At 42.4% G+C, this 27,646-nt stretch overlaps 2 protein-coding genes across 5 annotated transcripts in view; one reads left to right on the top strand and one right to left on the bottom strand.

Moving 5' to 3' along the window:
• The window catches only part of LOC133495846 (ankyrin repeat and fibronectin type-III domain-containing protein 1), a 134,064-nt gene extending 122,607 nt beyond the window's left edge, over positions 1–11,457 (bottom strand). Inside the window, exons 1-2 of one of the 2 annotated variants that reach the window (XM_061810864.1) lie at positions 11,251–11,457; positions 4,004–4,104 (exon numbers count right to left, since the gene is read on the bottom strand). In XM_061810864.1, the coding sequence (XP_061666848.1) occupies positions 4,004–4,020 (17 nt within the window). In that variant the 5' untranslated portion in view covers positions 4,021–4,104; positions 11,251–11,457. Of the gene's footprint in view, positions 1–4,003; positions 4,105–10,589; positions 10,763–11,250 lie in introns of those variants that run through there. The other variant, XM_061810865.1, reaches the window with a different exon arrangement.
• Positions 11,458–12,701: 1,244 nt separating this feature from the next.
• capn15 (calpain 15) overlaps positions 12,702–27,646 on the top strand; it is a 42,506-nt gene continuing 27,561 nt past the window's right edge. Inside the window, exons 1-2 of one of the 3 annotated variants that reach the window (XM_061810660.1) lie at positions 17,801–18,191; positions 19,082–19,545. In XM_061810660.1, coding sequence (XP_061666644.1) covers positions 19,355–19,545 — 191 coding nt within the window. In that variant the 5' untranslated portion in view covers positions 17,801–18,191; positions 19,082–19,354. Of the gene's footprint in view, positions 13,095–15,285; positions 15,305–17,800; positions 18,192–19,081; positions 19,546–27,646 lie in introns of those variants that run through there. The other 2 variants (XM_061810662.1, XM_061810663.1) reach the window with 2 other exon arrangements.

The following is a 27,646-nucleotide window of genomic DNA, read 5'->3' on the forward strand; positions in this document are numbered from 1 at the left end:
TAGGAAAAATATAGATGCAACATTTTTTTGTAAACTGCACATTACGGCACAGCTGTCAAACTCAATGCCCGGGGGGCCAGATCTGGCCCGCCACATGATTTTATGTGGCCCGCAAAGGCAAATCATGTATTTCAATTTCCGTGATTCTTGTTCAAATCTGTACAAAAATTATCATACCATAAATCATAACATTGAGGTATTGCAAGCCTTTTTTACATTACCAAACATCAACAATAGCTGAAAACCCAATTACCCTTGATTTCTGATTCCAAAAAGGAATTCATAAATTTCACGTGTCAATGTGATGAGGCGATAAACGATTTTTGTGGTTTCACAGTCATAACGGGCCCGCGACAAAAAATTGTTTGACACCCCTGCATTGTGGAGTGGCCTTTTATTCATGGATGCATCTATGGCCTTTTTGTTGGACGGATCACAAAAAATAAAATATTAAAAAAATGTATAGTAGTAGGCAGCACGGTGGGACGCAGCTGGAAAGCATTTGCCTCACAGTTCAGAGGTCCAGGGTTCAAGCCCGGACCCGCCTATGTGGAGTTTGCATGTTCTCCCCGTGCCTGCGTGGGTTTTCTCCGGGCACTCCGGTTTCCTCCCACAACCCAAAAAGATGCAACATTAATTGGAGTCTGTAAATTGCCCGTAGGTGTGATTGTGGGTGTGGCTTTTTGTCTCTATGATTGGCTGGCAACCAGTTCAGGGTGTACTCCGCCTCCTGCCCATTGACAGCTGGGATAGGCTCCAGCACTCCCCGCGACCCTTGTGAGGATAAGCGGCGAAGAAAATGGATGGATGGACGTATCACAGTTCTGTTGCATTTCTGTTTCACCAACACGCGCATCAGGGGTGAGGCTTCAGAACTCCGAGGCGCTTGCTCACGCCACAGAACGCCGGTCCGCTCTCTTTGACGTGACGCACCGGCGAGCAAACCGAGATCGACGTCAATATGAAGCCATTTGGGAAATCTAGGCAGTGCTGAGCAGCAATAATGTCACAATGACGGATTCTGTTGTTGTCGCCGCTTATAGGAGGTAATAACAACATAACAACATGCCGCTTGCATTTAGCCAACGGCTGCTTCCATTCCGCCCCGGGCAGACTGCGATCAAACCGCAAACACAAGCTCATTCATAATGTAGCGGCAGTCTGGGAGCGAAGTGCACTTGTCGGGATGCAGGTTTCGGCATTTGTTTGGTTTATTGGCGGTGACGGCAGACAAGCGCGCTTCCTCTTCCTCCTCCGCGTTTGTTTGATTTGGATCACAGCTCAGCCCTCGGGACGCATGTTTATACTGCGCTCATCGCAACTCATTCGTGTCGAGCGCAAGGACGCCGCGTGCGATTCGGCGGAGAAGGCGGACGAGTGCTACCGAATGGAAAAATGGCTCGGCCCATTTGCCCGTCTTTGGATAATATAAAAAATATATATATTTTATATAAGGGGCTGATAGGAGAATATTTAAAGATTACCCTTCAGAAAAGGACGACTGAAAAAAAAGAGCATTTAAACGACCATTTTGAACCACAAATTCAAATTTTTGCACGTGTTGTCCTGTGGAGATTTTTCAATTTTTGCCCTCCAAGTCAAGTCTGGGGGTCCAAATGTTTGATTCCAAACTGCCATCCCCAAAAAATATGCTCAGCAGTGCGACTTAATGGGGAAGTGGGAGGGGAAAAAAAAAAAAAAACGAAAAAACAAAAACAAAGCAATCAACCACATGATGGGCAACTGAGGGCGGTCAGCTAGATATTAGTCATTTGCAAAAACAGAAACAGTGAGGCAAAATCAGTGGAAATAACGGAAATAAGTGAGTAATGCGATGCGGGTCATCAACAACAGCACAATCTTACAGTTATAGTCCTATTGTGGGACAGAAAAAGTACATGACACCTTTAGGTGCAGGGACATTTTGTGCTATAATGAGGACAACATTGGCTCATAATGTTTTCAGCCGATGATTAATGACAGAAGTGGAATTTAACAGAAACGAGTCCGACTGATGAGAAAATGAATGTTTAAAAGTCGCCGCAGGAACCCATCCATCCATTTTCTTTGCCGCTTATCCTCACAAGGGTCGCAGGGAGTTCTGGAGCCTATCCCTGCTGTCAACTGGATGGGACGCGGGTTACACCCTGACCTGGTTGCCAGCCAATCGGAGGGGACATAAGAGACAAACAGCCGCACTCATAATCACACCTAGGGGCAATTTAGAGACTCCAATAAATGTTGCACGTTTTTGAAATACATGATTTGCCTTCGCGAGCCACATAAAATCATGTGGCGGGCCAGATCTGGCCCCCAAAGCCTTGAGTTTGACCCCTGTGCCATAATGTGCAGTTTACAAAAGATGTTGCATTCATATTTTTCCTAAATTTGCTCCACCAAAAATGTAGACAATCAATGTTTTTAAACTATTTGTTGCATTAATCTAAGAACTAGAATTGGTTTGGCAAACAGTTGGATAGTGTCAACTAAATGCTGGCATTATTGTTCCTGCAATTTTACAAATTTACCTAATTTCAAACAAACTCATGATGAACGCAACCTTTGACTAAGAGATGGAAGTGAATGGGTGTGTCGCCCTCTAGCGGCCCTTCCGTCCCTATTGGCCTCAAACTCTACTGAGCAACCCTCACGATTTAATCTCCAGTTAACAGAACAGCAACAAGAATTGTCAAATAATTGCTCAACTTGGAATGGCAGACAAGCATCGCTTTTAACTATTATTCTATTTGTGTTTGCTCATTCTAAGTAACGACACGGAGGGGAGCGCACACGGTGACGCAAATGTCGGAAAATAAAATCGCTTGAAAGAGGGGAAAGTAATCGCACACCTGCCCTGTGTGTACAAGCCCTGATGTATGCGAGTACACATACATCGGGGGGGGGGCATTCAAAGCCCCTCTTGCTCTCCTTTTCCTGTTGCGATGACTCACCGGTGAATCACAGATTGCGCAAGTCGAGAACCTATAAACACGTGATCGTTCGGCCCGACGCGGCCTGACGTCAACGTTAAGGGAAAGCGAGTCTTGGGGAGTGCTGACATAATGAGGCGGTGTGTCACGGTCGGTTGGAAAGGTTGGAGCCCTGACACTTTAAAGAGCGGGCTGACGTTGGGAGTCAGGGGGTGGTGTTAGTCACCGTTTGGAATTCTTCACCGGGGGGTTCTAACACTTGTCGGGTCCAACGAGTACTGACACGGGAGGATGTTTTTTTTCCCCTCCTCCAATTAAGCAATATCACATGCGAAGGAGTTATGATGATGATGATGATGAACTGTCTTATCCAATGTCTATGATTAGCTTGTGGGCACGAGGCCACAGTTTGCAGAACCAGTGCTTTGTTTACAAAGAGTGAGTTGAGGTCAGGTCAGGTCACATTTTGGAAACGCTCACAAGTGACTGGAAGAAAGGTGCAATTCCCAGCGATGTACGCGACTGCACAGAGAGAAATCCAACGCTCAGAGGATGTAAACGTGCAACGTCTGACAATGGCAGTGCTGTTTCTGCACACAAAAAAGAAAAAAAGGACTCGAAATGCGAGTACCTAGAAGTCAAGTACTAAAAGTGGTACGTTATTAGTACTTTTTGTATGTGCATTAGACTATGGACATATATTTGCAGTAAATGTTATATTTTAGACAACTCAATTCAGTTCGCTCAGCTTTAAAACTCTGCAACAAACCCGAATACACCTGCTGTCCTTTCAAGCCAGGGCACAAAGAGGACAAGGTTAAGCAATGCAAGCTGCCACTGAGCAAATCTTATTTCAATAAAAAAAAAAAAAAAAATGATTCTCCTCTCCCGATGCCATGTCAGAACGAAAGAATGGGCAACAACAGTTCCAGGAAGCCTCAAAATAGACTCAGGAAGCGCATTTAGTAAAAGAGCAACGAGCACGAGGTCACAGACTGTAAAAAAAAAAAAAAAAAAAAGCAAAAAAAAAAAATGAAACTGGATAAATGTGGGGTAAAATAAAAGACACTTACTCGATGAGTTGTTCCATTCCAGCGACAAGGAGCGAAAGTGGCTCCCTGGGTTTGGGATAAAGGAAGTCCTTCACGTTCTCTGGTGAATTTGTGGCTGTCACCTAAGAAAAGTCAAAATAAGAAATTCAGATTGTGGATTGAAAGCGTGCAGCTATTGCCAAATAACTGTCTTAGTAAGCCATCCATGCGTCCATTTTCTTAGCCGCTCATCCTCACAAGGGTCGCGGAGAGTTCGGGCAGGAGGCGGGGTACACCCTGAACTGGTTGCCGGCCAATCGCAGGGCACATAGAGACAAACAGCTGCACTCACAATCATACCTAGGGCCAATTTAGTCTCCAATTAATATTGCACGTTTTTGGAATGTGGGAGGAAACCGGAGTGCCCGGAGAAAACCCACGCAGGCGCGGGGAGAACACGCACAACTCCACACAGGCGGGGCCGGGATCGAACACGGGTCCTCAGAACTGTGAGGCGAAAGCTTTTCGGGTTAGAGTTAGCAATACACACGAAAATTGAGACTTAATGTGATCCTTCGCTCAATTCCCAAAACTGAATTTCATAAATTTAATGGATAGTAAAAAAATTAAAAAAAACAACAAAAAAAAATCTACCTAACCCAGACTGCAAAAAAAAAGAAAAAAAAATCCAAGATGAAATATGTAAAAATCAAGCAGAATTCTTCTTTGTCTAGCAATATCTCAGCCAGTTTTTGTATAAAAGCATTTCACCTGCTTTAATTTTTTTCCTATTTGCAACATCAATATACTTAAATAATATAGTCATCATTTCATAACTTTTTTTTTTTTTTCCTTTTCTTGATGCATTTATAACTCCTCCTCTTCAGAAGACCCATCAAGTTGACCTCCTTCAACCCCGGTGGAACACTTTCCCGTGAACCAAATTAACATTATTCGCCATAACGCGAGCTAATTACGCAGCAGCGCGGCCCTCGAACACACCGCGCCCGGGCGGCGGCACCTCTCTCGCTCCGAACCCGGCATGTTAATTAGACAGAACATCTGGCGAGAGCGAGAGGAAACGCCTTGTCGCCCTGCTTGTGTCGGAGAGAGGTGGGAGCAAGTCACGGATGCCGAGGGCGCGAGTACGACTCAACCTAAAAGTCCCGGGCAAATCCCAAGGGACTCTGGCAAAATTAAAAAAAAAAAAAAAAAAATTAAAAAACAAATAAAAACCAGCTCAATTTCAAGTTAGTTGAGTCAAGTCATTTATTGGGTTGAAACCAGTCATAAAGTTATACGATCTCGTCACATTAAACTGAATTGTACCTGTACTAGCCAGTCTCTCTATTGTCTATTACTTTATTGTCTTTTCAATTAAAAACATAATCAAAGCTTGGTTCATATTTGACCATGCAGATATCAGTAACGGTCAAGTTAATAGTTTCCTTGTCTTTGTGGGTTTTATAATACCACATGGCGTGAGATGTCCTTGTAGTTGATGTCTCTTATTTTATTTATTCTCTTATGGGTGGCAACCGCTCGATCCATATGGAAGTAAATATGTGCCACCTGGATATGAATTAAAAATGCCATTGAAATTTTTGTTGTAAAATTCACATTTTTATTTCAAAAGGTGCATTCCAGTTTAACTTTTCAATGTTAACAAATTCGCCTTATCAAAAAATTCAACCATCTCCGGACCAAATAAAATTTTGCAGAGAGAAAAATCAGATACTTTCAGAAAATGATACTCTGGACTTAAAATTTTGGATTATATTATATTAAACCTGTTGCAAATTTGCAATCCCTGCCCAGAAAGGGTTAAAACTCAAAACGCAATATTTTCAGTCTCCTGTGATTCAACTAGCTCCAAATTCGCCGTCTGAAATTCACAGTCTTGTCGTAAGCGGGACAGGATCGCTGCCAGGAGGGGCGTGGCTTGGTCAGCGCTTCCGGGCGGTGCCACGTCTGGTACTCGTCACATCTGTTGCCCATTCGGCATGTTGATAAAGCATGTAGTTATGTTGGAGTTTACGTCACGGGTATTTGCCAGTTGATTGGGCTTGCACCTTGCTACTGTGTGCGGACACTACTTTTGCAATAAAAGTCACTGGACATTATGCCGTTGTCTCGGAGTCCTCCATTTGGGTCCACCCCTGCACCGATGACACGTCCCACGTCTAAATTCAGTGTTAAGAAGGCAGGGTCACTTCAGGTCTGAACCAACACCCAGCCAATCAAGTTACGCTTTCTTAGTCACGTGACGTCACATACTAAGAAAACGTAACAGAATTGGCTGGGTGTTAACGCTGAATTTAGGCGGTGAGTTGCAGACGGCGAATTGTAGCCAGTTGAATCTCAGGAGACTGAAAATATTGCGTTTGAATTTTGAAAGGTTGAATTTTTTTATGTGACGAATGTTAACATTGAAAAGCTAAACTGAAATACACCCACTGAAAATGTGATCACTTTGAAATAATGTCAAATTTTACAACATAACATTTTCAGTGGCATTTTAAATTCAAATCCCGGTGGCACATATTTACTTCCATACAGCCACAAATTAATTTTAAATTCCGGCGGGTAATAGAAGAACATTTGTCTCTCACATGTAGGTCACTGCCATAGACGGGGATGAATAACGACACATTGTTTGTGCTCAATAAATAATAATCATTCTGACCACTGTCACTCAAGCATTCAGAAAATTGAGAAAAATTCAAGAGGAAAAAAATTATTATTCTTGGAAGGCACTGCTGTTCCCAAAAAGTTCAAAAACTCTTTCTAGCTCCGCGTGCCCAACGACATGCGCTGGAACACGGAGCTGTGGGAGGCCCCGGCCTGCCTGCGCCATTAAACATGCAGAAGAAACAGATGTAACTTTGATGTCGGCCAGTTAGCGCAGCCTCGTGAACCAAAAGTGTGCACACCCGCAATTATTCGCGCGCTTCTGTCGATGGGCTCAAAAGGCCCTGCGGGTGTGCAAACCAGGCTGCTGCATGCCCTCGAAATATGACGAGCGATAAATAATGAACGAATGGAATGCACGATGACTATTGTACGCGCAATGATCACAATATTAGGTACACATAATGGAATCTTAAAAAAAAAAAAAAAAAAAAAAACAGTAGAGTACATTGTGTTTTTTTAGCATTTTTTTGTTCATTTGAATATGAATAGATGACAACACTGGTGTTATTTATTAAATTGGGTGAAACGGCTTCTATTTATTGCAGTATTAACCATTACATAAACCTAATAATGATTTTGTGCAGTTAATCTAAGGCAGCTGTGCCATAAGGCCGACATTGGGTGGTGCGCTAATAATTTATGTGCGTACTGTACAGTAAGTCAAAATGGACCCCACACCACATGCTCCACTAGAAGGCAGTAAAAAAATATAGAATTCTCCCAGGCAACCAGTGAAGAATCGAATTGTTAATTTAATAAAAGAATAGTTCAACATTCCGCCAATATGTTCACAAACACAGCGTAGCGACAATGAGTTTTCAAAACGTGACGAGTGGAAACACCGCTCGACACGTTTGAGGCCGCACGTTTTTATTGGCAGCAGGAGAGGCTGCTCGTGACGTGTCGTGAATGAAAAGCGGTGGCGGCGGTTCACGGAACTGTCACCTTTAAGCATGCGCACCTGCGAAAGTTCCCCCTCGCACAAGGGTGCAAAAACCTGCGAAATAACAATGAGTCACCTGCTTCTGATGAATCAGATGCGTGTCAGCAGCTGATTGATTTGCTTAGTATGCAGCAACATTGGTAGTAGCAACAAACAAAAGCCCAACGTACTGCATATCCCTTCTGGCAGCGTGTGTTGGCTTCGACCCCAAATTTACAACAGCAGCAACAACATTGCCCACACACATCCTTTTCCCCCCTCTTTGGACAAAGGTGGCAAAAAAAAAAAAAAAAAAATTACTCACACTGTACTTAAGTAGAAGTGCAGATACTCGTTTAAAAACATGACCAAACTAACAATAGCTGACTTCCTGTGTATGCTATGCTATCGAGCATGAGCACGGATTACGTGATCGTTTGAAGCAGGACTTGCAAAAATGTTCCTGGTGTCTTCGGACAAAAGTTGAACATGCACTACAGAGCCCGTGCACCTACGTCATCAAATCACGTGACTTTGCTTTACCTCGCCATATTGCCGGTCAAGCTAAGCATTGCTCAATGCTAAGTCGGTTGGAGACGACACGGAAACATGTCTTGCAGCACGACGCCCGGAGTCTTGTCCGATACAGTCACGCATTTAGAAGGTGAAAATAAACGACGGTACGTGGAAAAATTAGATGCTCAGCATAGAGGACTCATATTTAATGCCAAATTTATGTTTTCGCCCATAACAAAAATTGGACTGTAAATTCGCTTCCACTTGTCTGGGACAACTGGATACAAACAAGGATCTGGTGAGTAAGTCGTCGAGATTTACACGGAAAATATTGAAAGCGTATAAAAGTCGCATACCAATACTTTGTTGGTGGATCTGTTCTAATCAGGAATAAATCCTACATAGTGACGGTTTTGACGGCTGGTGAACGCAGAAGTGTGTTCGGCGACACGTTAACCTTTACCGGAATCCATCGATCTTTTCAGCGAGTATTCAATACAAATACCAATATTTCTCGGTCTCGGGTATTGTAAATATTCTGCTCCAGTTCAATGTCTCCCACAATGTCGGGCAGCTCTGTTTGACCGGAAATACGGCGCCGTGAATGAGCTCTATATATAATTTTATAGCGAAACAATACACGTGACCAAAAAAGGGGTCAAAATATCTAATACTGTCATCTTTGGTGGCTGTGTGGTGACATCATGTGTTAAAAACAGAAGGCATTTGAAGTTCCTGCAGTTGCTTTGTCAAAGCCCCATTCACCTAAACATGGAGGTAGTGCTAGATTATTGCCCATTAGGTCACAGTTTTGGTGTTATTTTCACTCATATTCATATACAGGCGGCTAGAGATGTTTGAATTGTGAAGGGATCGGAGTTGTTTATCTTTTACACTGTGTCATGTCTTTGCCACTGCATCCAAAGTTTCTCTAAATTTTGTCATTTTTCCGCTAATCTAATGAAATTGAAAAATGTCCAATCTGTTGGGTGACGGTTTAGATTGTAGGCTAATACAGAAAAAAAAATTAAAACATTTGAGTAGGTCTCCTACTCTTTCAACCTCTAACAGAAATACCCATCACATGATCGACAGCTATTCACAAAATACGTTAATTTGGCATAGTTTAAAAAAAAAAAAAAAAAAAAAAAAAAACAGCAGCAAATAATCTAGCCCCTCCATTATTAAAATACTGTGTATAGTGCTTATGCTCAGATGAAAGAAAAAAAATAAAAATCATGCTGCATTTTTGCTTTTATACTATCAAAATAATGTGTTGTCATAGCGTTACAAAAAAATGTGAAATTAGTTCATGATAAATGAAGAAAAAAAAAAAAAAAAAAAAAAAAAAAAAAAAAAAAAACTTTACTTGTATTTCCTATTCAGATTCGACAGAATTTTTGACCACCAGAGGTTTCTGCCTGACAACAAACAATTATCTTTAATAAAGCCAAAGATGGAACAGTGGATGCCTTATTACAGCATCTGCCTCACAGTGGACCTTTACGACCTGTCAGTCACTCGTACAATAATAACCAATCAGATAGCTGCATTGTCTTAACCCCTGGCTTGACACGCGCCTCTCGCCGTATTGTCCCACAAGCAATGCTGGTTGTCAGTAGCGTGCGCTTGGAAAAGTTCATGTTACAAGGACAATGGTCCCCAAATGTGCTTGCACACACCAGACTTTTCACTGGGTTTGATTACCTATAAAGACTACAATGATATTACTCGTGATCTTTCCAAGTAAAAAGTACTCACCCTGCTTTACATGCGCAGTACGAATCCACTATTTTTCCCCCCCATCGATCGCCAACATTTCGCCGTAACTCTTGACATTGCGTCCTGCTCCGTCCAAAATCTTAATTCTGTGTACAGATCCTTGAAATAGTTGAGACCTCTCTGTAGAACTCTCTTGGACAAGTCTGACGCATTTGTCAAAAAAAACATATCCCAACTTTATCTGGAATACGCGATGGAGAATCAACTTCAAACATGTTATGTCCAAATCCCCATTTTGAAAGCTCGTGGGATGTGGCTGAGGGGGCGGAGCTTAAGGTCGCCATCGGAAAGGTCCGTCCTGAGGACCGGTGTTCAAATCCCAGCCCGACCTGTGTGCAGTTTGTGTTCTCCCCATGCCCGTGTGGGTTTTCTCCAGTTTCCTCCCACATCCCAAAAAACATACACGGTAGGTCAATTGATGACTCCAAATTGCCCATAGGACTGGGAATACCTGTACCTTGTTTTTTTTAAACCAATTATTGTTAATCTATTTTCCATTTTCCTACATGTAGTTGCTGTAACTTTTTTTTATTAATTGGATATTCTTTTATTTTTAATTGTATAACCTCAAGATCTCTAAACGGGCTTGACTTTACCCATTTATGTTGTGTTGTCATGCGTGAAGGTTGAAGGAAAAATGAGTATAAACTGCAGATAAAATGGAATGAGTAAAAATAACCGGAACCTGACAAATGGATTTGAGTACATACTCACTCGTTACATTGCCACAACTGGACAATTGCGTGGCTCACTCTCCATTGTGGAAGCCGTATGTCATTTCCACATGTGTGCCGGCTGTAAAACAGCAAAAAGGGCCGACCGAAAGCATCCCTTTCCTGGCTAAAAGCGAGGTCACAAAGTGTCTCATATAAACACAGGACACACCTTAGACCAACACGTTGCACATATCCCTTCGCCTGACCCCCCCCCCCCCCCCTTTGGACTACTTCAGTCCTTCCCTTTACAGTACCCCTCTTTCCGTTTTGTCAGGAAAAAGGTGAGCAGATGTGAGTGTCGAAGCATCCATCAAACAAAGCCAAGCAAAAAAAAAAAATAATAAAATCACTTATTGTGCTTGTTTAAGAATTTGTAAGCACTTTGCTGTGGAGAAACAGGCTGAATTTGGCGTCTTTTGTGTACCCCAAAGCCCCCAACGTGCTTGCGCTCGGTTTCCCTTAGCATTGTCATGACAACAGTGTGTACGCTACCACACAAAAGTTTACGAACCAGGACTTCGTTGGCCACTTTGAACGCGTCTCTGGGGCATCAATGACGGAATGTTTTGTTCGCGTCCCAGCAGAGCAACAAGTGCTGCATCAACAAGTGTTGACAACAACAACAAAAAAGACAAACAAAGATGCATCCTCTTTCGTACCTTTTACACGGGAGCTGGGTTCGGATTTGATTCACGAGACCTCTTGAAGCGGTGTTAAATGAATATCCCGTCCATAGTTTTCGCGAGTTGGACATTTCCAGACGAGTTTAAAAGCGAGATTTCTCCTCCGGCGTGGGCAGACGCCGAGAGCCGTATAACAAACGCGACATGTGGGGTCGTCCGGTGGAGCTTTCGCCGCCCAGATTTGTGTTTGGTTCTACGGGAGGTTGCTTGGCTCCGCCCGCCTCACTCGGACCCGAGATTTAAATCACGCCAACCCCAGAAGTGCGTGGTTCGAGTCTGTTGATTGATGGCCACCATACCGGCTGGTTTAAAAGAAAAGAAAAAAAAACCTTCTTAAAATCACCCTTAAATATAGACGTTTCTTGTGTTTTTCGCAAAAATTTTCGTAAATAAATAAAAAATTGAATTAAATCATAGTCAATTATTATGAGTGACTGCGCGAAGGCCAATTATCCTAATGAGACGTTTAAGGTCCCCCAAGGGATCATTAGGGAATTTACTGGCCAGGCCTAATCCTGTGAACTTGCTTGGTTCAAACCACACGGGTGACACCAGTATTAAAAGATAATCCACACTCGCAGAATTTTTCTCATGCTAAATTGCTCTTTATCCTAATTATATCTATATTTTAGCAGGGAGTTAAAAAAAGAGAGAGAAAAGTTGTTTTGTGGTTTATAATAAAGCGATAAAATGATTGTGTACATTTTGCTCTCGTGCGGGCTGTAATTAGACTGAGTTAATAAAATGTCAAGTACTGCAGTGTAGACCAGTTATTCTTAGTGTGGCCTGTGTGCAAGCACAGTTCAATTGTATTTTAAATTTGAAGTTTAATTTGAATTTGTTTTTTTTTCAAGAACGTATTGTTTTTAAACATTTAATGAATTGTGTAGTTTACATCGAAGATTGAATCTAATATTAACTCAGCAAAAACTGGAAAAAAGTAGCTATAATTGAAATGGAGTAAGAAGAAATTTTAATTTCCATATCCTTTCACACGTTAGATTTCTATAAATCATTCCATTGTTCAAAATGATTTCCAACACAAATTGGTTTATTTAGTTTGCTTCATAAAATTAAATATAGTATCCGTTCACAGATGCACCATTTCTATTTAACTTTCATGGGAAATACATTTTAATTTAATAATTACTCGAGTATTTTTGCAGCGTTAACGCTCAGTGAAAAGGATTGATGCTACATACTTCTGGACTGTAGGTGGCAGTAAATGGCTGTAAATTGACTTTAGACGGGAGGGGGATGTGTATATAATTTACATTCCCATTTTAAAAAATAAATAATTAATTACAGTGTTGAAGGGTGAAAATTAGAACGTTTACATTTTTAAAAAATCAATTATTTCGCTCAGAAAAAAAAATAATTCGTACCCGGATATCCTTGTTGTAAACGTTTGTATTGATTGTGGGAATTGTAGTTTTCTTTCTTCGTATTCTCGATCGCGGTCTTACGTACGTTCACTTGAGCTACGCGGGCTACACTTTGAGTATACTACGCATTTAACGTACACTCGTCTTGAATTTTCTCCGTACTGATCCCGCTTGCTTCTGAGGCTGTTGGAGGTAAACCCTGCGAGGTTTCATCAGTTCGCTTCTTTCCCCGGTCGCCGAGCAAATATCCTCGCGCGCGTCTGCCACAAATGTCTGGGACGTGTTTGGGGAGCGGAGAAGGCGCAGCCCACGCAGGGACCGCTCCTTTCGGCCGCAGCGCGACACGGGAACAACTTAACCTCTCGATGGCTGTCAAAAGTTAGCGCCGCGACGACAAAGACGAGGGACTCGTCCGTCCCTCCGCTTCTACTCGAGGTGAGAATCGCTCATGTTTGAATGGACTCATGGTTGTCACCTTCACCCCAACCGTCTTCGTGGCTTCGATTTCAAATGTGGCGTCTTTGTTTACAAGCTTCCGTCAGCTGGCTACGCTGTCAAGCTAATGTTGGTGACACTGAGCACGTTTCCTGGGTTACCACTTTGTCCACTAATACTTTTTTTTATTTATTTTTTTTTAAATAGTAGACTCGTGTCAAACTTTAAAAAAAAACCACACAACTTCTTAGAAGAATAGCTTTAAAATAACCACAGTCGTTCCATTTATGAGTCTAATTAGCCTTTTGCATGACGGGGCAAAGGTCACACATGGCTTCCTGTTTGTTTACATCTTACCTGAAACCATGAACAGCTTATGTACTTGAATTAAATACTGCACCGTTTTATTAGTCTTGTTACACCAACATATGTTGTTGAGTTTCCCGACTGTGTCCATGGTGCATCTTAGCCAGGAGGAAGTTCTTGTGCAGGTGCTGTTTGCATCGTTTGACAAGTGACAGCCTGCGATACGGTGTGAAATCAGCCTCCATCCCTCATTTCCTCTGCAGACCCCTGGGGGAACACAAATGAAATCCGACCTCCCCCCCCCCCCCCCCCCAGCACAGCTGCCGCATCCGCAGTGGCAGGTGGCCCTCGGATAGGTGCACCCCGGGCAAAGAGTTAAAGTTTAAACACTTTATTGACTTGGCGATATAGCTGAATTATGACTGTCATGATGAGGAAAGCATGAGAACAATGTAAGGTGATTGTGTAAACCTGCACTTGCCTTTTTGATAAAGGGGTTAACCTCGGCGCTGGGGAAGGAAAACGTTGTACCTCATACTGTAATATTTGAGTAATAAGGCAAAAAGTTACCAGGAAAAAAATAAAATTATAATAAATTTAGAAGGGGAAGAGAGTGCTGTATGTCCCCTGCCATTGGCCAGCTCAGTTTTAACCTTGAGGACAACGGCTAAGGAAAATGAATGGAAGATAAAGTTTTAATATTCCGAGAAATAAAATGGTTGTGTTACAAGGAAAATGTAGACCGAAATGCCGCAGTTGGCATTCACTTGATAACCTTGCTTTAATAAACCAGGCACAAACGTCATTAAACTGCTCGTGTTGGTAAGTTTAACAAATGCAGAGAATTCTGATTGTTACACTCTACAGGTTGAGTCAGAATAACGCAGGCTGAAGTTTGTAGGATTACAATTTCATCATCGTAAAATTATGACCTCAAGTAATGTCTTTTTTTTTTGGTCATAACTCTACTCCTTTGTTCTCGTAAAAGCAACATTTCCCATGCCACGGCAACTTTACTCTTGTGAAACAAGCCATTTTCCCAACATTTTACCACAAGGTGACAACTTTTTCTCAAAACTAGACAACCTTGTGCCCCTAGCAGTTGCATTGCAACATTCTTGTAAAATTAAATTTGCGCCTCAGTGACTTTATTATTGTATTATAATTACCTTTCCTTGCCTCATAAAACTTTTTCTCCTCAGAATATGCCTTCTTTTATGGATCTCTTTGCGGTTATAAAATGTATTCTGTTTTTTTTTATTATGATTAAAACCTCATGATCTTTCATTATAGACCTTGTTCCTCCCTCTCTCGCTGTCTGATTATTTTCTTATCATTTCGCTGCGAGACGGCAAGCTATCTCTGGTTGGAGGGGGTGCCAGTCGCATTAAGCAGATAACCGCCCGCTTGTGTGTGCATATTGCATGACCTCTCGTCGGGAGAACTCGGCCGACGCTTCTTAGAAAGCAGTCATTAGATTGTCCGTCATTATTCTCAAAATGCTCCCCCTGAATGTCGTCTGTCGTTTTTCCTCGTACTACCGTGTCACGTTCCTCATAAAAACGCCTTATTCTCAGACCTGCGACGTTTTGTGGGCCTAATATACGCTTTGTTTTTGCATCTCAAAACAACAAGCTGAACAATATTAGGTTCTGCATTCTTTTGCGCATGTCAAAGCCACAGGAACGGATTGACCAGATAAACCAGTTTCAGTTTGAGCAACACGTTTTATGAAGTAGCCAGTCACGCTCATAAACAGACAATGACTAACACGCCCACTTTTTTTTTTTATTTTATTTTCGACGAAACCGAGCGGAGTTACTGTCAAATGAGCGCGTCTGGGACTAACCGGCAAATTTTTTTACTCGCCGCAGCCCATGCGATGTCGATGTACCGGCAAATACGTGAGTCATGTCCAGTTCTGGTTTTATAGCATTGATGTGTGTGTGTGTGTGTTCTTTTTTTTTTTTTTTTTTTTTTACGAGGTTTCCTCCGGGTGGACAATAAATTCAACGAAGGAACAAGAGATCAGGAATGAGGTCAACAAAGTGATATGAAGTGGAAGAGAGAGGCGAGAGGGAAAGTTTGAAGGCTTATCTCAGTAATGCGAAGGGACAGCTGAGCGGCGACGAGGAGTGCGGTCACCACCATCTTCGCGTTAACCCTTTGGGAGTCCTCTAGAAATACGCTTGATTGTTTGTGGTTCCTCTCTGACGTAGATGAATTAAATTGACAGTTGGTTTGACGTCGGCCATACATGCGTGGATGTGAATGCAAAGGTTTTATCGCAGGGTCGGCTTGTATTATTCACCCGTATCCTTGTGCATCTAGTATTTGGTAGGTGTTGATAATAGTTTTCGATCAAGATCTCATCCATTTCTTGTAACAAAACATGCACTAGCATTGTCAGAAAATGTGAGTGTGTGCGCGCGCGCTGCCTCTATCTCTCCCTGACACGCATTCAAAATCAATAGTCTCTGTACCGCTTGTTAAAATCTGGTACAGTGTATAGCGCAGGCATTGTGAGGTAAATTAAACACAAGGCTGAGCTCGGGAGCTTTTCTATATGCGACTTTGCCCTTCCACTTTTTTTTTTTGCTTGGGAGGTGGGGGTTACGTCAGTCGCAAACTGCAGCTAAAAACATTTCTCAGAGTTTAGAATAGATGCTCGCGCATCGCCGTGGAGGCTGCAAACGTTAGGCTACGTTTGAAAAGCAGCTACGCTTATCATTGCCTTCAGATTTGTGTGGTCATCTACTTTGACGGGATATGATGTGACCATTTGTCAACAGTGTTTATGTTTTTATTTTTCCATCTTTACCTCACTGTTAGTGACTTATTTAAATAGAATTAAGGAGTTTTGGTGGGGGGCGTCCAACACTTGTGATGTACTCAAGGAGCAGTATTTCTCTTTTGTCACTTTCTTTTTGAAGTTACACACACACAGAGGTAAGGTTGCATCTGTTTTGCTACTTGTGCAGTACATCTACAAGACTCTACATTCTTTTTTGTTTCTTATTTACGTACTCATTTTACAGAGGGCGCCTTAGTGTTCAGACGGAGACGCCACAGAACTCAAGTGTTTCGTGCTCCAGGCTACAGTTACATGAAATGTTTCTCCACATACAGTCGGATGTTAAAATCTCAGTCATGTCAAGTTGTTCAACTAAAAGTGGAACAATAAGGTGAAATTCATGCCACACAATTGTTTGACTAAAATGCTTGTGAGTATTCACATTCAACTAGGGCCTTTCATTTTGAGAATATTGAATACATTGCGTTTAACCAAAGCATCAGTACTTGGTTTTCTTAAAGTATTCAAATGTAGCTGCTTGTACTTGATCTTAAATGGAATCAATCCATGATCCCCATTTTGTTTGTTTGTTTGTATGTTAGATTAAAATCTTGGGCCAACGCTCTGGCTAGCTATCAAAAGTGATACAGTATAGAATAACATGGATGGGCATCTGCACTCATACGACCCTTGTGAGGATAAGCGACTCAGAAAATGGATGGATGGTTGACAGTTTAAAAGACAATATTTGTACTTGTTTTTCATCTTGAGTAAATTCTTTTTTTGTTTGTTTTTTTTTTGTACCTAAATGTGGCGGCACGGTCGATCAGCTGGAAGGCGTTGACCTCACAGTTCTGAGGTCCTGGGTTCAATCCCGGACCTGCCTGTGTGGAGTTTCCATGTTCTCCCCGTGCCTGCGTGGGTTTCCTCCGGGCACTCCAGTTTCCTCCCACATCCCAAAAACATGCAACATTAATTGGGCACTTTAAATTGCCCCTAGGTGTGATTGTCTCGATGTGCCCTGCGATTGGCTGGCAACCAGTTCAGGGTGTACCCCGCCTCCTGCCCGTTGACAGCTGGGATAGGCTCCGGCACTCCCCGTGACCCTCGTGAGCATACACGGCAAAGAAAATGGATGGATGGGTGCACCCAAATCAATAGATTCCGTACATCAGCTTTTACCAGAGTATTTTGTGACGCAAGTATCTGTACTTTACTTAAGTAGAGAGTGTGAGCACTTTTGCTACTTCTGCATATTTTTTAACAATGACTAATATCTCACAGTATTGAATAACATGGATGGGCATCAGCACTCGAATGACCCTTGCGAGGATAAGCAGCTCAGAAAATTGATAGATGGATGGTTGACAGTTTAAAAAACAAGATTTGTACTTGTTTTTCTACTTGAGTAAATTCTTTTTTTGTTTTTTTGTACCTAAATAAATAGATTGCGGCGCAATTATCTGTACTTCTACTTAAGTATGGAGTGTGAGCACTTTTGCCACCTGTGCATATTTTTAACAATGACTAAAATCTCACAGTTTGGACCCTTTTTTTGAGATGTATTGAAATCTCCCGACGACGAGTTTCGCCATCCGCCGGTGGTGACATTTGCGCATGCGCGCAGCTGACTCTCCGGTAATCCGCCGTCTTGGAGCGGATCCCATCCGCGTTCGCTGCGCTCTCGCTTTTGGCGAGGTGAGAATGAAAAAATGTGGCAAGCCATATGCAAGGGGACGAAAGGAGTGTTTTGATGGGAGCCACCCAAGTGGAGGCATTCGCTAGACGCGTGGGACAGAGCGCAGAGAGGAAGAAGAAGAAGAAGCAGCGGCGGTCTTGCTGCATTCAAGCAGAAAACAGCGAGACCGGAGCGAGCATGTCTGCTTGTAAAAGACAGTCACGTTTGCATATTCAGTCTGCAAACGCTTCTGCCGGGAAATGATCGCCTCCCAAAGGAGATCCGGTGGGAGATGGTTTGAATCTTGACTTCCCCGTTGGTGGGTGAATCACGTCTTTTTTCCTCCTCTCCAGGCTGCGCGTCGACTGCATGTAGACACGCTCACTGGGCTCTCTTACTGTACTACTGAGGGAAGCGGAGACAAGCATGCTTTTTTTTTTTCTTAGTATACATTCTTTGATTGCTTGAATCTGTAAAGTGTCTGTGTGTTTTTAGAGTGATAAATGCTCATGTAACAGTCAAAAGGCAAACTGATCAGCTGACCTGATCCTGGTAGTACTGTAGGGTTGATCGCAGCTATCGCATTCGATATGTGACACTTATTTTACTGCCAATGCAATTTCTTGACACCCCATCTCTAACGGGTCACTTGTGCGTGTGTTTAAATGCACTTTGAGAATTATGACAAGCAAGTACGCCCTGTAGATATCCGGTTCTAAGTCGATCAACTGGTTTCACAGTGACCTCCAACACAAATTTGGAAGTTCACCCCGGTCAGCAACTGTTAGAACAGTTGCGTTTTTACAAGCGTCTCTTTTAGTTACGTAATCACGGCTTGGACTGGGGTGGGGGTCCTAAATACCTTTTAGCGTGGGAAAACATTTCCCGTTTGAATTAAGCCCACAGATGATGCGCAGCTGCGGCCGCTGAGGTGGTTCTGCTTCAGTCCAGCTGTTAGCCGGACTCCCATGTCCGTGAGATGAGATTTTGGAAAATTAGCATGCTTGTAGTTTTGCCAACACCCTCCCCGGGAAATGCAGCACATTGATTTCCTCTTACTGGATGTAACTCAAGATCCATGCCGTTATTGATTGTTTGCAACTGTCTGCATGGGCCACGAGGCTAATGCCGACGGCCTCGATGAACCCGGCGATATTCGCAAGAGGCATTGATACTGAAAGCGGCATTTTTTTATTTTTTTTTTTAAAGAAGGACCAAGCATGAGCCTGCACAGACTGGCGAGGCATGTCCAAAGGTATGCGAGAGGAATTAGGAGCGACATTGTGGAGGGAAGCCTAAAGTCAACAAGACAGACAATTAGGAAACAACACTGTGAGAAATTCTCCAATGGAATGACAGATTTAAGGGTTTAAGAACTCAACGAAGTCCTTATAACGATACTGGAAAGTTTAACAAAAAAGTTGAGTTGTGGTGTTCTGACAACACCTTCTTCTCCAACCAATTGTTGCTATCACTACGGTGATGGGGAGCTCGGCCTCGTCCCTCACCGCAGAGACCGAGTCGGACCATGGTTTCCGTAGCAACCCCTACCCTCCGTCACCCCCGGTGGGCTGGCTCAGGACCAGTCACAGCAGCCCAGTGTGGGGTTCCACCTTCATCACGCGCCAACAGCAGCAGCACCAACCGCCTCCCCGACCTCACCGAGAGCGTAGGTAAGAGCCCAGTAAGGTCAAAAGCAACCTAAAACTTGAGTGCGAACCCAGGATGGTGGCCCTGGTCCACCGGACATGAAAAAATAACAGGAGAAGTAACAGTGAAATATACTCTCTCATTTCTTGCTGTTTATCCATTAAAAAAATGTTAATTATCAATGCTATTAACTATCCCTACGTGGACAAATATAGTTTAATGTATCACCAAGAAGACACACAGGAGAGTCAATTTCGCCGTAAGGTGCCTTTTGGGGCTGACCCATTTCACCCAAAAAATGGATTCTCCACTGAACTTCAAAGTTAAAAATGTGTATTGCTCAGGTTCAGACACTTTTTGGTTTTCAAAGCAGAGCTTTTAGACCATTTCAACTGACTGAAGTCACCGCATAGTTCAAGTTGAATGTCATTTTTTTACATGGCATTTGTCATTCACGTTATGAACTATTTCAACCATAACACATACTGTTTTTTACCATCCGTGGGTTCATGCTCTCTTCCAATGTAATATGCCTTAAACTTGTCCAACTTCCAACATGTTGGCATTTCTCTCCCTCGTTATAGATGTGACAACCTGAGATTCAAACCATAATCTTTTATCTTCTACAGCAGGGGTGTTAAATTCATTTTTGTCACGGGCCACATTGTACTTGCGGTTTCCCTCAAAGTGAAACCCTAAAAATCTTTAACCGCCTCATCGTATTTACGCGTGAAATTTATGAGCCAGTTTTGGAATCAGAAATCAAGGGGTAATAGTTTTTTTCCAGCTATTTTTGTCCGGTAACACAAAAAATACTTGTAATAGCTCAACCTTATCATTTATGATATGACAATTTGAAATTTTGGTACAGATTTGAACAAAAAATTCCTGGTAGTCGATACGCAGGATTTGCCTCCGGGGGCCACACAAAATGATGCGGTGGGCCAGATCTGGCCCCCAGGCCTTGAGTTTGACACCTAAACAAATGCTGTGCTCTCAAATCCAGAGCGAATGCCGCCATCTACAGGCATCTGTGAGTCATTGGAGTGGTTTACAAACCTGAATTTCACAGACGAGCTGGGCGAGACCCTCTTTCATGCCGTCCCGTTGAAAAAAAAACGTACGGTTTGTGGCAGGTAACAGTTGGAATCCAGTTTCCGAAGATACCTGTAAATGTAGTTATCAGATCAGTGTGTGAGGCATGCCAAAATAACATGTTTTTTTTAGAAAAAGGTATTAAATGAAGGAAACTCATATTTATGATATTTATCGTATTGGTACGGTGTGGAAATGTTTGGCCACAGCTCAGTTTTCATGATGACTGAGTGATTCTGATGAGGACACCACATGCAGATTGTGGTGATATTGAGCCAGGAGATGAAAACGTAGAGTTTTAAGTTTCAATTTTGCGTGAAAACATTCTACTTGAATTTCTCACACACTCATTTCTTGTTCATCCCAACGCTAGTTGTTCGGGTTCAGGTCAGGCCTCTCAGGTTCTAGTATACCTTTGTGGAGTTTGTTTTGTGAAGTATTGCACACTGTTGAAATAGCATTGTCCAAAATGTTTTGGTTTTAGAAATACTTTATGCCCATTTGATGCGTAGGAAAACATAAATGTTCTTTTGGCACAGCTCACTCAGCTCAGAATTTGAAGACCTTAGAGCCGTGGATCAACTCAAAAACCTAATCAAGTGTGAGGCTCGTTTTTTTTACCATGTGATTTTTGTATGTTAGACTTTCAATCTGGCCGAGCTGGATTTGTAACCCCTTTGGCCTCTACAAGCTCAGCTGCACATTATTGTATAGACTTTTGGCAACGGTGTCGATTGTGTCTCCCTGAGAAGTGATTGATCTGACTGTTTTGAAACCCAGTGAAAAGAAGCTCGAGGGTGGTCGATTAGAATATGAGTTTTTAATAAGCCCCCACCCCTCCTCCCCCTGCCTGGTTTTCCTCACTCATTTTTGCGAGAGTTAATGAAAAATTCCACTAAGAGTAAGCATTCTCAAAGACCCGGGCAACACTTCCAGGCATAAGCCGCCGACAAGGACAATTTACTGTGGAAACTTTCAGGTCAATCTCATTCCACTCGAGGATGCCGGTCAACCTTCGATTTGTTTGGATTTCAAAACCAATTCTGCTGTAGGAAATACTGGAAATTTAATTAATTGGGACCAGGTTCAGTTATCACCTTTGTGAAACCGTTTGGTTTTGACAAACATTTCTGTCCTCGTGTAAAAATAGTTACACACTTACCGTTACCACCTTGAATAGTACTACATACAAAAGAACTTTCAAAAGAAGATGATGCTTCATTGAAAAAAAATATTGGTCTGTTGAAAATGTTCCACTGCACTGCTTTAAAAACGTGTCAGCAAAGGGAAATTGGCTTTGTCGTGTGTAAGGTCTTTGGTTCGCACTTTTCCAACTGACTGTTAATCTTAAAATGATTTTCTCAACCACCCTCTAAGGAATATGCTGGAGTAGTTCCAATTTTGCACCAGCCTTTTTTTTTTAGGCCGGAACATGCAGTAAATATCGACCGCCTGTAACGTATTGCGCTTGTTGCCGAGTCACTCGGAGCGTCACGGCCTCTTTGTTAATTATTGATATTCAGAGAACCCCGATCACATTTTCCCCACAATGGCTTTCATTATTTATTCAGCATCAGTCACCTGCTCGGGCTTTCATCATTCTTAATACTCGCTCCTCACCAGCAGGTTTCTCTTTATTTAACGCTGAATTCTGCAATGACTGCCTTTGTTTACTAAACTTTTAACCCCCATCAACATTCCACCAGCCGACACACTTTTGCAACCTCACTTTATGCTCTATGGCTACCAAAGATTCAGAGCTAGTACACATTACATGCAAGGAAAATAAATGTTTTCTTGTGGAACAGATAGGGCCACATTCTGGTAATATAAGACATAAAAACATTATTTTTTTTCTTCACGTGTACCCTCTTGCTACAGTTCCTGTAACACACACCCTCGCCACACACCGCTGTCAGTCTAATATTGTTCGGCAAGCTTTGCGGAATTGTGACAGAGCATGAAATATAGAAACAACACCCTCGGCTGTGCGATAGCCCGTCTTGTGTATTTCATTTTTGAGCATATTTTCTGACTAGAGTATTCTCAGCTTTATTTATCTATTGAAAAGGCAGCGGTCGTTTCGGCCTTGAGTAAGTTTGCTGTTTTTATTTTTCAGTCAGGCAATAGAGTTTTGGGAGCTGTTTATGTGAAATGATATATATATATATATATATATATATATATATATAAAGCATCTTTTTTTCTGTGTATAAGCCATTTGTGTATTCCGGTAAATTGAGAGTCAATGTTTACAGTATTGCATTTATTTGCTGTCAGAAGACAGGAATTCATTTCCAGACGCTGAAAGCCAATGACTCCAGTTTCTCCCTTACCTCTCTAAATATTAGCTTGCTATATTCATACAGATACAGATATGGCGCCGCATCATTTCAGCCATCGTGATTGCAAGTGACTTTGAGAACCCCGAGCAACAAAAGTCCCGTTTTTTTTTTCCCCTCTTCAAATAGTTGAGCCCGGTGATGGTTCTCTCTCTTGGCATGATGGATGATTGCATTTATTGCCCCTTTTACTCCATGGGATTTCCCATCCCTTTTAATTGGATTAAAACTGTCCGACACTGGGCTGGAGCGGCGGCATGGCCGCGAGCTGCGCCGACGACTGAATTATTTCAGTGTCTGTCCTCCCTTGTTGGAAGCCGGCTGATAAAGATGGGGGTCATCTCCCAAAGCACCAAATCATATTTGGCATGCAGCTTATGTCTTGATGGCGTAGCTTTGTTTGCAAATCTGGACTATTGTTGGGTTTCATTTCTGTGTGTGACTTTTGCATTACGACTGTGTTACAACACAACACTTACACAAACTGCTTCCCTTCTCAGAAGTTCCCTTCTTGCTGTGTCAGCATGGCTCCTGCTGAGGAGGCTAAAACCCGTTGGTACAGTACTTGTGTTGGTCACTTTGTCTCTAAAGGCATCATGTAGTGATAGCTTGCCCCCTTTTATACCCACAACACGGTTCTTCTGCCGTATCGTCACTTCTTTCCTCTCTTTCTGGAGTGTCTTGTCAGCTTCCTGCTTGCGCTAGCTATTTGCCACCGTACATTAAAACCCACTCCGACAGTTTCCTCTGTGTAAATCTTCAAATCTCCCAAGCTGTCTCCTTTGCTGACATATTCACTTGGCAAAAATGAACATGGGTCATGAAATATTCAGCGAGGGCATTTCCAGAGGTCACGATCCTCTTTACGTTTCCCTTTGTCCTTTTCCCGTACTAGATTTCAAGCACGGTGCTTTGCTTGGGAACTGACGAGATGAAATCCCGTTGGGATTTAATTGCGGTATAAGATCTTGGTCCCAAGATCTTTGTGCTCATGGAGTGTATCTTGAGCCTTCATAAATCAGCAACAACAGAGGTTTTACTGTTTTATAATTATATAATTTGAAGCCTTAGGTAGTGTTTTGAATTGAACAATCGTGTTGTTGTTTGGTACAGCATCAGATCCTTGTTGTGTTGTATAGCAGGGAAACTGGATTTTCAAACAATCTCATAGCTGGGTTAAGCCACATTTATAAATAAATAGTTACTGCAAAATGTATTGTACAACATCCAGCTAAATTACTGATTTCTTTCCAAACGTATGTATTCTTGTCTTTTGAGTGTACCTCTCAGTCTTAACAGGATGTTTCCACTTTTTTTAAATATTATTATTATTACTGTATTATTATTATCCCCATGTCAATATTTCAGTGTTTCAAAGGACAAAGCTGACTTTTGGATCCTGAAAATCGCCTCCCGCAAGCAGCACTCGTGGCTCAGCCCTGCCTGTAGTTTCGGTTTTGATTTGGGAATCCTGCCAGCGTTGATTAGGGACTATTCACTCATGGCAGAACACCGAGCTGGTTGAGGGAAGATTTCCAGTTAATTTTCAAATCTCTTAACCTTGACTCATCAACTACATTTTGGTTGTCAACAAGGTCCTTCACTTGCAAGGTTGATTTGACTTTGGAGCGGGAAACTGTTTAAACTTGTATATCAGAGGGAGTTGTATAATACGGCAAGTCCACCTTGACAAATTCTGATTGTAGTTGGCCTTGAGATCATCTGTTCTAAAAGGAATCCTTTTAGCTGCCAAGCTATGTTCTTGGGACCAATCAGGGTTCCTGCCTTTTGAAAAACTTTTATTAGAACATGATAGCTCCGAGCGTTTCCTGACAACTCATTCCTCCTTGTGAATAATGCGAACATTCCTTATTCAGCTTGTTGGTCTAATCATCACAAGTTTCACAACGTGAATTATTTTCGCTTCTTATCCACTAAGTTATGTCATGGCATTCAAATAAAACCCTGCCGGAAAGGGTTTATCTCACCAGTACCTCGCGTTCTTGTAAAGTGTTTTATGTGGAAACGTGTGATAATGTCAACCCAGCAGGAGTTATTGGCTTCACATAGCCTAGCAGTAATCCCTAGTTGTTATTACACGCATGTATCAATCACGGTGCTATTTTGTTTTACTGAGTAAAATGCAATGTGTCATTGGCACCGCAACCCCAGCATACCAACAAAATATCATTGTAAGCATTTAACTTAAGGGGTGTAATAGAAATGAAAGTGCAAAAAAGTTAAACTATAAATGTGGAACCTGACAATGAATTGGAATAATATCATTGTAGTAATGTGGCTACACATGTTCATAAATGGATTAAACGGTTTGGTTGAGTCGATTCCCGTACCCAATAAATGCCAGGCTTTGTAGACAAAAAAAAAAAGAAAAAATAAAAGACAAAATATGTAGTTCTGCTTAAAAAGAATTGGAGTTGTACTAGTTTCTTCTGGTCACAAGATGGACTGTCATTGTGAGTCACCTAATGGCAGGCTGTCAGTTGTGTAATGTCCCTAAGGTGCTGACTCATGCAAACTACATGCGAGTTCAAACTAATGTCTGATTCACAGGTCTGGAAAATGTCAGCGTTCCTCGAAGGTTGTTGCTAATTCTTGGTGTTTTTAGATAATGAATTATAATTTCCTCGTAATGTGAGTGTTCAAAAGTCATTGTCGTGTTACTTTCCTCCAGCAACTCGTTCAACACTTAAGTGTGAGTTTGTGGTGGTGTTGATACGTGCACACTTTGAGGGATCAATTTCCAGGATGGTGCTCGATTTTGTGTTGGATTAATAAAGTAAAAAGCTTCTTCAAGGAGCAGGCCAGACTTTTCCCCCCAGGCCCCCCGGGCCCTGGGCCAAGCTTGGAAAGGCAGTGCTAATGACTGTCGCACAAAGGCCAAATGTCTCGCAGTGAGGCGGGGAGAAGCTGGCGAGACTCGGCTCACTTGATCTCGCAGTAGAGTTCAGTATGCAAAGTGAATCCAAGCAGCCAGCAGTAGACTGGCATACACACAATTAGCAGCCTTAGCGGCCAGCCTCGCTTACCCATGATGCATCTCCCAATGTCTTCCATCTATTTGCAGTCTGGACAGAGCTGTGAACACTTAACTCGTGTTCAACTTTGGTCCCGAGCTTTGGAGGTTGCACTTTTTGTAACAGTCAACCGAGGATACAAGATTGCCCTACACCCGGTGAACATTTATGCAAGGGTCGTTGATGGCCCGATGATTTATTCAGACTGGGTACTTTGCACCGAAATCCTCATTCCGAAAAGATCATTATTCTGAAGTTGAAGTTCTCCGTCTCTCACGCTTTTGCTCCACTGTAAGCTGTTGGCTGTCTGCCCGGGTCTGCGACACCGAGCAACTGAGGCGCTGAAGTGGGCACTTTTAGAGCAGCTTGACTGAACAGGGCCAAGGAGAAAAGGTGCGAGCACGGGTTCGTGTGTTGGCGCGCACACGCTTATGAGTGAGAAGAACACTGAACGCAAAGAGCATCTTTTTTTAAATACCGTCCTGGGATCACCAGCCAGACTTGTGCGTTTCTTTTAATCGAAGGCCAGGATTGTGACATTTTATTAAGTTACGTGTCCCTTATCAGCGTACACTTAGTGCAGAAAATAATGAGGTAATTAAGTGTGATGTTTGAAAAATCCTCAAGAGGGTGATCAGCTCATTGTAAAAGTCCTTTGAGCTCTGACGCCCTGCTGCAGACAGATGATAAATTTGCCTTCCCTTAGCTCCGGCGCCAACCAAATCAATTGATTTGACAAAGTTGCCACGTGGCTGACACTACGACTTTGCTCTCGCGCTGTAGATGAAATGGCCTGACAGTTATGGAAATGGCCACGGGGAAGGAGCTGTCATCAAACATGAGGCACTGATGCTCGTTGTTGTCATGGCTGTTGCAGGTCCTTGTAGACAGACAGACAAGAAGACGATCCTTTGGAGAGCTTTGCATGTCATCAATTCTAACCTTGAACAGCCGCGGTTAGATGAGGGCAACATTTTGCTGCAAGCATCTTGGGTAGCTTTGTAATGGACGCATTGGCGTATTCGCCCATAATCGATTTTCCATTGTAATCTAATTATAACCACAAAAGCAAACAATTACCATAATCTTCTTGAAGAATTATTGAATGAAAGTTGAAGCAAAGCAAAGAGTATATTTTCTTTTTGTTGTTGTTTGTGTTTGCTTTTACATCGTGAACGTTGGAAGACCGATATTCTTGCTTTTCTCCAGGGAAGTGCTTTCATCGTCCCAGAAGAATAAACACCGTACACCCCTTCTCAAGGCCACCCTCCCATTCTTCTCTGCAACTTAGTACCTAGTAACTTTAATAAATAACTTTTTGAGGCAGTTGGACAAAAGTCATTTCTCTTTTTATCCAAAAGGCTTTATTCAAGTTTTAAATTCTAGGAGTTGAGTCCTATTTCTGTCTCTGGCGGGTGTTTCCATTGGGGTTGGTGGTCTTGTCGCCATGTGCGGCTGGTTTATCAAGTAGCTCCTCCGTGACAACTTTACCATGGAATGAGGCAGTCATTATTCAGTAAGTGATGGAATAAACCTGGTCTGTTGAGAGACGGCCTTTGTAGTTTTAACTCTCAAACGAGCGGTCCTCTGATTACACAATATGTTGTCCTTGAAGAAATGCCTCTTCCTTTTGAGATGAAAATGAATTGATT

The sequence above is a fragment of the Syngnathoides biaculeatus genome, chromosome 22, assembly GCF_019802595.1.
Source record: "Syngnathoides biaculeatus isolate LvHL_M chromosome 22, ASM1980259v1, whole genome shotgun sequence".
In the NCBI taxonomy this organism is placed as follows: Eukaryota; Metazoa; Chordata; class Actinopteri; order Syngnathiformes; family Syngnathidae; genus Syngnathoides; species Syngnathoides biaculeatus.